Source organism: Peromyscus maniculatus, chromosome 8 (assembly GCF_049852395.1).
Source record: "Peromyscus maniculatus bairdii isolate BWxNUB_F1_BW_parent chromosome 8, HU_Pman_BW_mat_3.1, whole genome shotgun sequence".
Taxonomy (NCBI): domain Eukaryota; kingdom Metazoa; phylum Chordata; class Mammalia; order Rodentia; family Cricetidae; genus Peromyscus; species Peromyscus maniculatus.
In genome coordinates, this window is record NC_134859.1 from 86,950,343 (window position 1) to 86,963,858 (window position 13,516).

General features: G+C 47.0%; 2 protein-coding genes across 2 annotated transcripts; both read right to left on the bottom strand.

Moving 5' to 3' along the window:
* Positions 1–4,100: 4,100 nt before the first annotated feature.
* Krtap29-1 (keratin associated like protein 29-1) lies at positions 4,101–5,171 on the bottom strand. The gene has a single exon (XM_042283473.2). It carries the CDS (start codon positions 5,169–5,171, stop codon positions 4,101–4,103), a length of 1,071 nt encoding a protein of 356 aa, XP_042139407.2.
* Positions 5,172–10,509: 5,338 nt separating this feature from the next.
* On the bottom strand, positions 10,510–11,988 carry Krtap16-1 (keratin associated protein 16-1). Its single transcript, XM_006992856.3, has one exon. It carries the CDS (start codon positions 11,986–11,988, stop codon positions 10,510–10,512), a length of 1,479 nt encoding a protein of 492 aa, XP_006992918.1.
* Positions 11,989–13,516: the final 1,528 nt, after the last annotated feature.

Here is a 13,516-nt window from a genome sequence, read left to right on the forward strand (position 1 = left end):
CTAAACCTGGAGAGAGTCTGGACTATCCACGAGGTGTGTAAATAGCATCTAGCTCAGGGTTTGCAGACTTCAAGATTTATATATGCAACATGAAATTGTGTCATTTATTTATTTTTGTTTCAAATTGCTTTGAAGAGTTGCATTTGGGGGCTGGGGAGTTGGCCAAGTCCTTCATCTGAGAGCATGCACGCCTGAGTTTGATGCTCAGGACTCACATAAAGGTGAGGTAGGCATGGTGATGGGCACTTGAAATCCTAGTACTGGGGAGGCAGACACAGGAAATTCTTTGGGGTGGGTTGGCTGGTGCACTGTAGGCCCCAGTGAATAACTGGACAGCCATACCCCCCCCCAAAAAAATCTCCACATTTTTCTGTTCTAAGTTTGTTTTTTAATCCCCTCCTGTCTCAACAAAAATCTGTATGGAATCAATCCCACAAGTGTAGGAAAAAAAAAAAAAAAAAAAAAAAAAAACCTGCTCTTGCCATTCTCTTGGAAACAGAAGTGCTCTGGGGCCCTGTGTGGTAGTGCATGGAATTCAGGGTTGTTGTTGTTTTTTCTCTTTTCTCTGTCTATTGACTCAGAGATTCCACAGTGTCTCTATGTGAATATGAACAGTTAACATTTGACAACACATGTCTACTTTCTCTTGTGTAATTTTTTAACTTTAAAAATCCTAAGTTGTAGAATGCTGGGGAGATCACTCGGTGGGTAGAAGCTCTTGACATGCATGTGTGAAGACTTGAGCACCCACATAGAGTCAGGAGTAGCCAGGCATTTGGCCTATAACCCCAGCACTGTGTGGGGGAGAGAAAAAAGACTTACCTGGGGCTTGCTAGCTACAAACCTAGCTCCAGGTTCAGTGAGGACCCTGTCTCAAGGCATCAAGACAGGGATAGAGCAGGACCCCCTGACATCCTCTTTTGGCTTCCACACATATATGCATGGGCACGATCATATCCACACACCTATGCGTGTGAACCACACCCATATACACACACCAAAACAAGGTGCAGGAGGTCAACAAAGGATAGATTTGAGATGTTGATCAGGTTAAGTGGACATTTTGACAGCACAGCTTCTCCTATGGTGTGTCTAATTAAGAAGTTTAACAGACATCCTTACAGTTGAAGGTGACACTTTTAAAATAAAATTCTCAGGCCAGCAAGATGGCTCAACAGCTGAAGGCATTGGGATGGTGACATCAGTGTGATTCCCAGCACCCACATGATGGATGAAGAGAACTGGTTCCTACAAGTCATCCTCTAACCTCCACACAAACATCATGGCACATGCCCACACACATACATATATGCAAAATAATAAACAAATGTAATTTTTATTAGATTTCTTTCCAAATAGGAGGAGAACTGTGGAGCATAATCCCAGCATTTGGGAAGCAGAGGCAGGCAGATCTCTGTAAGTTCCAGATTAGCCAAAACTATGTAGGAAAAAAAAACCCTGCTAATGATGACTTGAGCCCTGCCACTAAATGGGAGAATCATCAGAACCTGTAGGATTTTATTTAGAGTTGACAATTCCTATGATAATTTTGCTTATTTTTCAATCTTTTCTTGTTTTCTCCTGGAAAGGAAAGATGGTGGTCCATTTTAAACTTGAAATGTAGAAGGGTTGTTTTGTTAAAATACAGCTTAGTATGTACACAAAGAACTGGACACTTGACTCTCAGAAGAGAACTAACTGTGGTCTTTGAAGTTTGACTTCTATAACAGCATCATCCTCAGAATTGGTCACCCTAACTTCCTATTTTGTAGGCACATTGTAGGCTGATCTATAGGCAATGTAGATTGGCTAAGGGGATCTGACTCAATGTCTTAATGTTTCTATAGCTGGGTAATGTGGGTATAGTTTGCTGGTATAAAGTTCTACCTTTGATTTTTTTTTTAATCTCAATTTGTCGCTTTTTGAAACAAGATTTTAGTTATCTCAATACTGTGGCAATTATGTCTGCTACTACTGTCACACAGACCTGTTGCTCAGTGTCAAGGCATACAGAGGGCAGCTACTAATAGGAATACAAATGGTGGCCAAGAACATGGGCTGTCAGAGTAAGAGTCCTTGCTGGTGGTTAGCAATACTTTGACTCTTAAGTCCGGAGTGTGTAGTGGAAAGTTCTCCAATGTGACTGTGTAGATCTGAACTTACTTCGATGTCATTGTGAGAGAGAGCTACTGGACACCTAAGCTTTTCACTGCTACAAAACAGAGCTAAAATTTGATGAATAGTCAGACTCAAAGCCTTTTGATAGATAAACTTTCTGAATGAACTTATTCCATTAATAAACAGGATGTAACTAAAACCTGTCTGCACAGATAGTATGTCATTTCTGCATAGGTCTCTGTTTAGTTGATGTATACCTGTCAGGAATCTTACCCCAGTTAAGAAACATATTTATTTTTTTTTGTTTTTTAATTAGCCATTAAATAAATTGATTGTAAAAAGACTTAGCTGGGAAATGGTGGTGCATACCTTTAATCCCATTACTCGGGAGGCAAAGGCAGGTGGATCTCTGGGTTCGAGGCCAGACTAGTCTACAGAGCAAGTTCCAGGGCAGCTAGGGCTACACAAAGAAACCCTGTGTCTTAGTTAGGATTTCTATTGCTGTGAAGAGACACAACGGCCATGGCAACTTTTATAAAGGGAAACATGTAATTGGGGTGGTTTGCTTAAAGCTCAGAGGTTTAGACCATTACCATCATGGTGGAAATCAAGGCAGCTTGCAGTCAGACATGGTGCTGGAGAAGGAGCTGAGAGTTCTACATCTTGCAGGCAACAATAAGTAATCTGTCTCACTGGGTGTGGCTTCAGCATATATGAGGCCTCAAAGCCACCTCCATAGTGACACGCTTCTTCCAACAAGACCATGCCTCTTAATAGTACCACTCCCTTTGGGAGCCTTTTTTTTTTTTCAAACCACTATACCCTCACTTGGGAAAAAACAAACAAACACATCTAGTATTAAGTGAATTATCCCTAAGCTCTCCTCCATGACCAATATCTCAGATTTATTTACTTACTTATATGTGGATAGTTTTGACCTGGTTTGGTTTGGTTTGATGTACGCTCTCTGTAACCCAAGGTGACCTAGAATTCATTATGTATCTGAAGGTGACCTTGAACTACCATTTCTCCTCACAGGTGCTGGGATTGGAGGCATGCACTATCATGCCTGGTTTATGAGGTGCTTTGGATCTAACCCAGGGCTTCATGCATGACAGGTAAGCATCTTACCAATCAGCTGCATTCCTGGTCACTTCAGTTACTTCTGTGACAGCATCTCCTTATGTACCCTGGGCAGCCCAGAGCTCATTATCCTCTCAGCCTCCAGGGTGCTGGGTTTAAAGGTATACGACTCCACACTCATCCCCTAGGTTTATGTTAATCTATAGCTTTCCTGAATTATCTCTGTCTTGGGTTTTTCAAACCCACTCATGATGGGGAAACTGAGATCACTCAGTTCCAAAGAGTTCTTGGTGGTGAAAAGGTTAAAAACCAGATAATTACTTATCCTTCCTCACAGCTTGAGCATCTGTAGTTCCAGACACCTGCTACCCATGGAGATCAAGGCAGACCCATGACCAGAGGGCTCAGGGTCAGTATATTCAAACATGACCTTAATGAAATCCAAAGGAGTACAGTGTGGAAAGGAATGAAAGCAGTCTGTAAGTCTTACTCATTAACCACTCACTTAACCACTCACATTTTTATTAGCAGTTGGCAGCAAAAGTGTCTCCAGAAAGACCAGGCAAAATCAAAAGAAAGGAGAATTGGAGAGAAGACTTTGCTGATGTGAAATGAACTGACATCGGGAAATGAGTGCTGTTGAGAAGATCATGCCTGCTGACATGTCATCCTGGGGTATGATCTCCTCAGAGCTGACGCATTCTCTCCCCAGCACTGAGAGAGAACGTGGGTCGGAACTCCAGGAAAGCCAGGGAGGGCAGCGTCTGTGCAGGGCTGGAGGCAGACACCCACAGGATGGCTCCACGCTTGTGGACTGTATGTAGCACATCCTCAGAAGAGCTATGAAGTATTCCATTGTGAAGATGAGCCTCAGGGAGGCTGGACTCACAGCTACGTTGTCAGGAAGCGGGAGCGCAGGTGCCTGCTTGGCACACATTTGGAGAAGTTGGTGGACAGCAACCGGGGCCATTGCTGGAAGGTTTGCCTAAACCAGTCACACAGCAAGGGGGCGGGCAAGAAGGAGATTGGCAGCCGCTCTGATTGGAAGCGGGTCCAGATTGGCAGCTGCTCTGATTGGAAGCGGGTCCACCGCAAGTCAGTCTGCTAGAAACCATAACACATGAAGTTGATCTACCACTGCTCTTTGCACAACACGGGTACTGGCAGGTAACCACCGGCTGACAGATGCAGGAGCCTGGAGGTGCTGGTTGACAGTGAAGTGGCTGGCAAGAGGCGGGCACACAACAAGTTTGAGTGCAAGAACTGAACATACAAGATAATGGCTGGCAGGAGACAGGCATGCAGGGAGCTGACTGGCAGGGCTTGAGAATATAGCAGATAGGTTGGTAATAAACTGACTCGCAGAGCTGACCTTCACCTTTGATGGGTTGATGTGACCCTCCTTGGCAGCAAGTTGGTTGGCATGGACCAGCCTCACAGCTGACTGGTAGACACAGAGTCTCACCACAGGAAGTTGCTTCAGAGCAGGATGGCTGGCAGGATCCATCATCACAGTAGGTGGATGGCCCACATGATGCTTCGCATGACCCTGATGTGCAGACGGGTTCCTGGCTGGAGCTCTGGTGGCAGGGGCTATTATCACAGCATGTTGTCGTCGTGTGACAACCAGCAAATTCCACACAAGAGGGCTGGCAGGAGGCAGCTGGATGAGGAGGCCCACCGGTGTCAGGTGCACAGCAGGCTGTGTGTGAACCTATGGGTTGGCAAACAAAACCCACACAGGAAGTGTCTGGAAAACAGGTTGATGGACAAGAAACAGGTTCAGAGGTATCTGGGGCACTGTTGGATGGTTTGCAGTTTTCTTGATGTGTAACCAGTTGCCATGTCCTGGTCTGGCAGGAACTGGGCAAACGGATAGCATTTCTAATGCTGCCACCATTGGAGCATGTGGAGATGGTGGGCACAGGTGGGACAGCCTTGGGATTTCCAGGACAACAGCTGTCTGTCATGGTGTCCCTGCTAGCCTGGCTGGGAAGCTACAAGTACAAGCTCAGTCTGCGTTTGAAAAAGCGTCTTGTTTCAAGGGGATTTTATAGCCCTTCCCTGGGGTGTTGGCACCACCCACAGCATCTTTCCTTGTTATTGTTCTTATTCATTTGCATATAAACATCAGATTAGTGCTTCAGGAGCTGGGGAAGATGCCCCCACTTAAAAATAACAAACCTGTCTGCTGAGCCAGGAGTTCTCTTTGCCGAATTTGGAGGCGCGGATGCCATTGTGGAATGAGCTGTCTCCTTTACAGGTTGTTTCTCAGCCTCACCAACGCAGGCTTTTCCTCACTACCCTCTCATCAGGAGGCCTCCTCCAAGCGGAAGCCGCTCTTCCTCCAGTACGCAGGTCTGTGCCATTAGGATCAGGTGATGCACTGACGGAATCTCTTGAGAGGTGTGGTAACAAAGACGGAGAACAGAAAATGAGTTGGTGGAAGCCGAGGGTGTTTAAATGTGCCCCCTCTCTACAGAATCTTAGCTTTCAAATTGCTGCCAAAAAGTAACAGCTGTTAAAGCTTCCATTCACTGCACACTTACCATATATGATTAAGCCCTTGGTGGTATCTTCATTTATCCTTGAAATGACCTTAGCTAGTATGCTTGGCATCTCCATTTTAAAAGTAGCAAAACAAACTCAGAGTTTGAATTTGATTAAAAACAAAATTCAAATCCAGAGTGATCATTGCCAAAATCTCTGCTCAGTTGGATCTCCCGGGGAGGTGCAGAGAAAAGGACTCATACTGTGGAGGCTGAGGAATGGCATTCACACATTCCTCAGCAGCATGTCCAGGCCCTGCAATGGAGGTCATCTCCCCAACACAGAGTGGTGCTGGCTGACTCAAAGGAGTTCAATGTTTACCCCTAATTAGTAATACACCCAAAGATAATCTTTTTATTCGGAAATTTAAAATACAAACATTTAGTCAAGCGTGGCAGATCACCCCTATAATTCTAATACTTGGGAAGCTAAGGCAGAAGGGTTGCTGTAGGTTCAAGCCCTGTGTGGGTCACATAGTAAGTTCCATGTCAGCCTGAACCAGGGTATGAGAAACTTCTCAAAAACTTCTGGGGAAGAAAAACAAAGCTTCTGATATTTCGTGAAGGAGTATTAACTCATAAAAATGGAGGTCAACAGCTTATGAATTCCACAAATATAAAATGTCAACAACCAGAAATACCAGATCTTCTCCACAAAGCCTTTTAAAGTTCAAGCAATGTCTTCCAAGAAAAATGTGTGGTGCTCTCTCTCTCTTTTTCCTCTAGGCTCAACTGGGTGCTGCACCACCGACTGATTCCAGCATCCCACAGAAGTGCCCATCTTGGCCTCATTCCTGCTGGAGGCATGCAGTGGAACGGAAAGATGATGGTGTAGGATGGCAGGCAGGGCTAGTCTTGACTTCTGGCTTTGCAGCTCATTCTGTGGAACAGGTTTGCTCATTACCCGCATCTTCAAAGTACCGAGCCATCATAAACTGCCTTGATGTTTCTTAGGTTAAGTCAGCTGCCTCCGAAAGAGCTGAAATGGCTAAAGATTCTGGCGAGGGCTTGGCAAAGGAGCAGCTATGGAATCCTGTCTTATTGGCTCCCTCTCTACCCTCTACTTTGAAAGAAGAGAAGCCCCTAATGAGAGTCATGTCTGGAAGACATTCACCCTTGCCACTGAAGAGCCCTCCCCTATCACTGTCTTTCCTGTCATGGCATGGATGGCTTCTGGCATCTACCTTTTCATGATGCTCACTCTGTCATCTTTAAAACTTCAGATGTCATGCACCCCTATATAACTTGGAAAGCTGGGGAATATGCTTTATTCTGGAAGGCGTCTACCCCCAAGTTCTTCGTCTCCTAAGAGAAATACATTTAGTCTCACCAAATAAGTCGACCAAACTAGAAAATATAAAAATATGTGAAAAGTCACATCAATTACAACTTGAAAAAATGAAATTCCGTGCAGAGACACACCAGTTGCATGGATAGAAAGCTCCATTTTTCATCTATATTTTCTCTAAGTGATTCTGTTTTTGCTTCCTTTAAAAAAAAAAGTACTCCAATCAAGAGAGATTTTTATTTTCAATCAACTTAATGTGATTGAAGGCACTGAAGACATTGACAATGTCATTCACAGACATTTCCTGACTGCATCAAGAAATTCAACAATGGGACTGGAGAGAGGACTCGGTGTTTAGGAGTGCTGCCTGAACAGCCGTGGAGACCAGAGTTCAGATGCCACATAAAGAGCCAGCCATGGCTGTGGGTGCTCACGACCTCACTATGGTTGGAGTTTGAGACAGAAGGATCACTAGTGTTTGTTGGTCACCAGCCCAGCTTCAGTGTGAGTTCTTGTGTCCAGGAAATAAGTCAGAGTGATGGAGTGGGACCAGTGAAGTCCTCTGGCTGCAGCGCACACTCACACCTGCACAATACATGCACATTCACTGCGTACAATCCCTCTGCTTCTCCCTCTCTGCCTCTCTCTCTCTCTCTCTCTCTCTCTTTCTCTCTCCATCTCATATAGTGATCAAATATAATTTAAAAAAAAACTTTCTACCCAACTATAAGTTTGAAATAATTTGTTACTTACTAGCTGCAACTACCCTGAAAGTATATATATATTGTGTGTGTGTGTGTATATCTTTGTATCTGTGTATTTATATGTGTGTATATCCATACATATATATGGATGGATTGTTTTTATACTTTAGAAACACATATGATCTTCTAGCGATTATTTTAATCAATCAACATCATTATTAGGGAATCACCAGTGTTACTGCATGTAGCTATATCTTCCATTTATTTTCGCTGCAGCATAATACTTTGTTGTATTAATTAAACCACATTTTATGTATCTCTTCATTGGCACTTGGCTTATTTCATCTTACACATAGAGGAGAAACAGGGCAGGGAGAAATCCCACCTTGAAGAATAATAGTGATTTACATAAAACTCTAAGTCTAATGCCTAACACAGAGGCTGGAAACCCTGGCTAACTGCTCTTGTGACTTTGGAAGGAGAGAGACTAAATCCTAATGTCCTGTTATGGCAGTACCTCCACCACCCATGTGCAGATAAGTTTTGCCAGTGACTTTCTCCCTCTGCCATCACCAAATCTACTGATTCTCCTGTGGCTGATTTCTGGACTCCCTGGGGATGTCTGGCAACATCTGTCTGGTTAATGGACCAGGAATTATGTTTAATGATATCCAAGACTCCTCAGTGAGCGACTGTCCCATCCAAATGCCCACAGTGACAAAGCTGAGAAGCCCTGGCCTGTCCTCTTCCTGTGCCTGTGGTGGTTCAAGTTAGACATAGAGGGCAGGAAACCACCCTCCATTCTGTGTGCAGAGGATGTGGCTGCTTTGAAGGGACCATGTGCATGAGTGTGACAGGTGTAAGAGGTGACATTGGAATGACGAGTGTCTGTGGGGAGCAGAACATAAACCCTCCCACAAGAACCCCCCTTGCCCCACCCTTCCTCCTGCAAACAAGACTCCCATTTGTTGTTTTCATCCCTCTTTGACCCCCAGAGATTTTTTTCTTCCATTTTCTCTGCATCCAGGGCCATGTCTTCCCACTGAGCTCTCCATGCCAAGGCCAGAGAGACTTTCCAAAACCCATTGTTCTTCATGTCCTTGCCCTGCATACAGGCCCTTAGTCCTTCACACAAGCCCTTTACCGGCCCAAGCCTCCATCTAGCACACAAGAACCTCTCTGGGAAGATTATTGCCTGCTACCCAGGCTCAGGGCTTATCTTCCCTCTGAGGACACCTCTGGCCAAGCGTCACCTCGTGAGCTCCCAGCCTCATTCCTTTGTAAGTACTTTTCCTTCCTAGAAAGCCCCTCCTTCTCTGTACCTGGTCCATTCTTTCTTGTACCACAGGATATGAGCCCTCTGCTTGGCATAAAGGAATATAGTAACTGTCTCATCGCTGTGTGTCACCACATCACAGAGTGATCGCCCAAAGACTGGGCACTGAGACTTCTGTCTTTCGTTCCTAGAGCATAACACTATCCTTGTCACTTACATAGCAGCTGTTCTAGAATGGCCACTGGTTGGAAGGATAAGTAGGTTGGAAGGGAGGGAGGGAGGGAGGGAGGGAGGGAGGGAGGAAGAGAAGAAGGGAAGGAGGAAGGAAGAAAGGAGAGATGAAAAAAGAGATAAAGGGAGGAAGGGGAGAAAAACAGGGGAGAGAAAGAAGGGAGGACAAAAGAGAGAAAAGGAAAGGAGGGACAGAGAAAGAGGGAAGGAAGGAAGACTAGAAGGAAGGGAGAGAACAATGGACACTTTGAAGGGAGGGGGAATTAAGGAAGAGAGGTGGGAAGTAAAGAATGAAGGGAGGAAGAATAGAAAGGAAGAAGGGAGGGAAGAAAGCAAAGAATGAGGAATATAAAGAAGCTAGTAAACAATAGATGCTTTAAAAGGGAAGGAAGGAAGAAAAAGAAAGAAGGGATGGAGGGAAGGAAGAAATAATTGAAGGAAAAGAGAGAACAATAACATCTTTAAAGGGAAGGAGAGGAGTGGAAAGGAAGAGGAGGGGGTAGGGGAGATGGAAGAAAGGGAGGGAGGGAGGGAAGAAGAGAGGGAAGGAAAAAGGAAGAAGAGGAGAAAACATACATGGAAGGAATAATGAGTGGAGGTAAGGAGGGAATAGACGGATTGTGGGATGAATGAACAGATGGATGGATGGATGGATGGATGGATGGATGGATGGATGGATGGATGAAGGTACAGGTGAATAAAAAGAAGAAGAGATTTTGGAAGAAGGAAGGGAGGAATGGTGAGATGGATGGATGGATGAAGGATGAGTGTATGGAGGCATGCATGGATGAACAGAAGGAAGGATGGACAGAAGGAGGCTGGGGAGAGCCTCTCTCCAAGCTGAAGCCTGACTCTGATGAGACTGTCACGTTAAAAGAAGAGCATGAACAGTGTGTCACTTCAACTTTGCTACTTTTATTGCACGATTATATATCTTGCCGAAGATGCCCCCAAGGAACACAATGCATGAGGACAGAAAGCATCTTGAGTAGCAAAGAGCCCAATGATGTGGCAGAGCAGCTCTCCTCTTGTAAGGACATCAGAAAGCAAGGCCATTCCTTTCTCGGTGCAGGAGGCCTTCACTGGGGCCCCTAGGAGGTTGGCACTTCTGATGAGTTCTATGAAGCATAGTAGGTGGTGGATGGCAGTGTAGGAAGGAAAAGATTCTAGCTAAGTCATAATGAGCTGTGCACAGGGCTTTCCTGGTTTCTCTATGGCTTTTGGCTGTTGCTTGGCAGGAATTGGTGAGCTGAAGCTGGCTCAATGGTCAGCAGGCTTGCCGGCTGCAGGCTGGGGAGCTGCAGCCTCACGGGTGATCGGGCTGGCGGGTTTAACGTCGGAGGGCTGGCAAGGAGTCTCATCTGAGACCTCTGTCTTGCAGGGTGTTGAGTCGGCACAGTTGGGTTGGCTGGAAGTCGAATTTTTGCACTCAGGCTTCGAGTTGTCGGAATCGGTGCAAGGCTGGCGGGAGCAGACAGGGCGGTAAGAGTAGGAAGCCAGGCAGGTGGGGCGGCGCAGGATGGAATAGCAGGAGCGGTAGCAGGCAGGGCGGTACGTGATGGATGTCACATATGGCTGCCTGAAGGTAATGGGCCCAGAGCAGATGGGGCGGCAGATGGGGCGGCAGGAAACTGGACTACAAGGCTGCTTGCAGGAACTGGGTATGTAGAAAGTGCGAGGGGGGCAGGCTGGTTGGCAGACGGCAGATGCCGAGGACCCCGGTCGGCAGCAGAGTGGTTGGCAGGAGGTAGATGGGCAGGAAACAGGCTCACAGCAGACAGAACGGCATCGTTTGACTATGTAGCAGGAAGGTTGGCACGGGCTGGGCACACACACCGACGGTAGGCAAGGACTGGGCTCAGGGCAGACAGGTTGGCAAATACTAGAGACACAACATGAGGAGTCTTGGCAGCTGCTAGAGACACATGATGGCTCACAAGGGCTCTGAACACAGCAGACAGGACGGAGACAAACAGGCTCACACATCAGAGCCATACAGGCAGTTGGCTGACAAGCACTGGACTCTGAGCAAGGTGGCTCACAGGCACTGGAGCCACAGCAGACTGGCTGGCAGCTACTGGCTGCAGAGCAGACAGATGGACAGCAGCTGGGTGTCGGGCACACGGGCTGACAGCAAGCAGGCTCACAAACCACGGGCTCACAGACCATTGGTTGACAGGAAGCAGGCACTGTGCAGACAGCTGAGCAACAGCTGGGCTCACAGATCAGAGGCTGGCAGGATGCGGGCAAGCAGAGGATTGGCTGGCAGGGTGTAGTCTCACAACACACAGGCTGGCAGCTGCTCACGGAACAAGGAGGCTGGCACAGGGTGGCCTCACAGCACACAGGTTGAGCACAGGTACTCATAGAGCAGGAAGGCTGGCAGATGGTGGCCTCGCAGCACACAGGTTGACAGCAATTGCCCACAGAGCAAGAAGGCTCGCAAACAGTGGCCTCGCAGCACACAGGTTGGGCACAGCTGCTCACGGAGCAAGAAGGCTCACAGATGGTGGCCTCACAGCACACCGGCTGGCAGCAACTGCTCACGGAACACGAAGGTTGGCAGCCTTGGGAGCCACAGCCAGATGAGCCACAGCTGTCCTCACAAGTCACTAGCTGCCATGTCTGGCTCCGGCAGGAGCTCGGTAGGCAGATGGGTCCTCCACAGCTCACTTCAGTAGAGCAGAGGGAGACGGCTGGCAGGGAGGGGCATTTCCTAGAACAGCAGCAGCCAGACATGGTGGAGGTACCTCTGCTTCTAGTGAGTGCTGGGAGGTAGCTGCCTGAGTGTGACATCTCTCCAAGGCCCTCCCTTATATAGTCCCTCACTGGTGCATGTTGTTTGGGGGGCCCCTGCCTCTTTTCCTCCTTGTTGTTTGGGCCCCGTTTCTGGAGGAACCTCTTATTATGCCAACGTCTGTTGACCTAGAAGTTGTTTGCCTGCCCATAAAGAAGATGTTTATTTACTGACTTGCTAAATATGGGATCCTGGAAGCTACAGGTAGTCTTGGGATCAGCATCATCACTTCCACAGTGGATGGTCTCTATATCCTAGCATCATGAAGAAGGAAAGAAGAAAGGAGCTTATAATTTACCTGCCTTCTACCTTTCCACTTCGACTCCTCGGTTAGGCTCAGATGTCTACAGGAGTATGATCACCTACCCTGTAACAGGCAAACAAGCCAGGAGCAGGCTTACTACACTGTCACGATAAGCTCTGCAGAGGCACCCAGGGAGGGTTGGAGATGCACAGTGAGGAGCTCCGTCGTGGGTGGGACATCCAAACTGAACTGTCAGGGTCTCTGGTCCACAGCCTTCCTCTGAGACCCAGTGACAGATGGAGAACTGGGGAGACAGGAAAAGAAAAGTTAAGTCACTTGATGAAGGTTGCTCCAGTCCTCACCCCATGTAGGCTTTCAGCAAACCGAACTTCTTTCCCCAACCCTCGAAACAGGGTTTCTCTGTGTAGCCCTGGCTGTCCTGGAATTCACCGCTCTGTAAACCAGGCTGGCCTCAAACTCACAGAGATCCACCTGTCTCTGCCTCCCCAGTGCTGGGATCAAAGGCATGAGCCACTACTGCTCCGCTCAAATGTCTTATAGGAAAAAAATGAATTCATTTACAATGCATGTGTGCGTATATGTGTGTGCATACATATGCCATGCACACCTGTGGAAGTAAGAGGACAATTCAAGAGCCAGTCCTTGCCATCTACCACGTGGATCCTGGGGATTGAACTCAGGTCATCAGGCTTGGTGACAAGTACCTTTACCTGATGAGCCATGTCACTTGCTCCAAAACTGAGCTTTCTCAGCAGACATCATCAATGTCACATACAATAGATTCAAACAGTGATGCCATCTTCCATCCTCTTCTATTAGCTGCCCTACCCATGAGCATTTGTTCCATCTGTCCCTGGAAAGTGCTAGACATACATTCTCCGTCTTCTCCTCCCATGTGTATCTCAATCAAGCAAACATTCAGTGTATCTCCAGAGCATTCTTGTCTCAGATGCTGATTGAGTGGTTGTGCCCATTCCCAGTGTGTGGTGGGCACAAGGGTATGGCGGTGGCACTGTTCCAGCTTACACACAGAAAAGACCCCATTTTGAGAGATTTTGAGAGCTCTTAGAAGAAAGATACTGAAACCAGCAAGATGGCTTAGGGGGTAAAGGTGGCTGTCATCAAGCTTTACAACCTGAGTTCGATTCTGGGGCCTCACATGGTAGAAGGAGAGAACCCACTCCTGAAAACTGTCCTCTGACCTC

What these genes read in the sequence shown, in the direction of transcription:
- Krtap16-1 (XM_006992856.3), bottom strand. Translation starts at nt 11,988, where the DNA reads ATGTCTGGCTGCTGCTGTTCTAGGAAATGCCCCTCCCTGCCAGCCGTC.
- Krtap29-1 (XM_042283473.2), bottom strand. Translation starts at nt 5,171, where the DNA reads ATGACAGACAGCTGTTGTCCTGGAAATCCCAAGGCTGTCCCACCTGTG.